Source organism: Alternaria arborescens, assembly GCF_004154835.1.
Source record: "Alternaria arborescens strain FERA 675 chromosome Unknown contig_130, whole genome shotgun sequence".
NCBI lineage: Eukaryota > Fungi > Ascomycota > Dothideomycetes > Pleosporales > Pleosporaceae > Alternaria > Alternaria arborescens.
The window spans coordinates 1-1580 of NW_021167985.1; the positions used below are offsets into that span (position 1 = coordinate 1).

At 43.7% G+C, this 1580-nt stretch overlaps 1 protein-coding gene across 1 annotated transcript; it reads left to right on the plus strand.

Annotated features, from left to right (window-relative positions):
• Positions 1–1436: 1436 nt before the first annotated feature.
• AA0111_g12857 (hypothetical protein) lies at positions 1437–1580 on the plus strand (the record flags this gene model as incomplete). The annotated part of the gene is made up of 1 exon (XM_028646889.1): positions 1437–1580. The coding sequence occupies one exon, from the start codon at positions 1437–1439 to the stop codon at positions 1578–1580; it is 144 nt and encodes a 47-aa protein (XP_028499537.1).

Sequence of the window (1580 nt, forward strand, 5' to 3'; positions counted from 1 at the left end):
GTGTGGTCAGTTTTGGCAATTGCAGCGTCTGCTATAGCGAGTGACTCTGTATATTGCGCCTGTGAGATCTGGATTTGCTGTGAAATCTTGGATATAGCGTCTAGAGCGGTAGACGTAAACAAGCCACTTCCCTCTGCAGGCAGAGATTGTACCTGAAAGTAGCGCTGCAAGCCGCTTGAGCGAAAGAAAGTCTGGACCTGGATACAAGCCCATGGCTGGCGGTCTTGTTGGCTTGAATTCCAGTTATGCTCTTTATTGTAGTGCTTCTTTATGCTTTGGCGATTTGCTGTTAAAAAGGTACAAGTTTGATAGCTGCAGGCGAATCCTGGGATAGGTAGGCCTAGTACTGAAATTGGCGGTTGGTTTGGTAGAGGGAGAGGGTGATTCTCTGGGGTTAAAAGCGGTAGAGATTGAATTTGGTACTGTTTGTTAAGCTGACGTTGGCTCTCCTTTGAAACCTTGTGGCTACGTGATAGGTGAGTTCTCCAATTGCGTACAGCGCCATGGTCTTTGCAGACAATTAAGCTATATGCTGGGAGATAGCCTAGGTAGTCACCAAGAGGCTGAATTTCATGAAAAGAAGCCATAGTATAGAGGTAGTAAAGAAGAAAGACCTACTGTAGCAGTAGATACTTTAAAAATAAGGTAATAGCCGAGGTTACTAATTAGAAGCGGGGTAGAGAATAGAGTCTAGTAGTTTTGTAAGTCTAGTGCTTACTATTTAATATACGTCTAGTAGTTTATATAGGTCTAGTATTTTATATAGGTCTAGTAGTTTATATAGGACTAGTAGTTTATATAAGTTTAATAGTATAGTTTAAAAAAAAGTTTAAGTATTTATTACAGTTATAAAGCGTAAAAATAAAGAAAGTATTAAAGCTTAATATATAACATAGATTATAAGCGAGTTGCGAATCTAAGCGAGTTGCGAGCCTTACTAACCTTCTGCACCTCTCTACACGTAGACATCTACTTCTCAACCACCTATTCCTTTAATGCCTTCAAACGAAGCAGATATCTAGCTTGCTATTGCAGCAATTAGCACATCACAAATACGAGCTGTTAGCTGTGCTGCAGCTACGTATAATGTCGTCGAATCAACACTACGTAACCGACGCGCTGGCAAGCCCGCTCGACGCGATTGCTAGCCTAACTCAAAGAAGCTTACTACGCTAGAAGAGGAAGTGGTTGTGCGTAATATACTTCATCTAGATTAGCGTGGATTTGCGCCTACGTACGCAGCTGTACGTGATATAGCTGATTCGCTGCTCGCGCAGCGCAGCGCAGGTCGCGTTGGCGTCCACTAGCTACGCAACTTTGTTAAGCGTACAGACAGTCTTACGACGTGTTTTAATCGAGCCTACGATAGGCAGAGAGCTCTGTGTGAGGATCCTGTTCTTGTCTAAGGCTGGTTTAAGCTTGTAGAGCAGACGAAGATGAAGTACGGCATCTGCGATGAGGACGTCTATAACTTTGACGAGGCTGGCTTTATGATAGGCAAGATCACGACTCAGCTCGTCGTGACTAGGTTAGAGAGGAGAGGCCGGCTAAAGGCTGTTCAACCAGGCAATCGCGAGTAG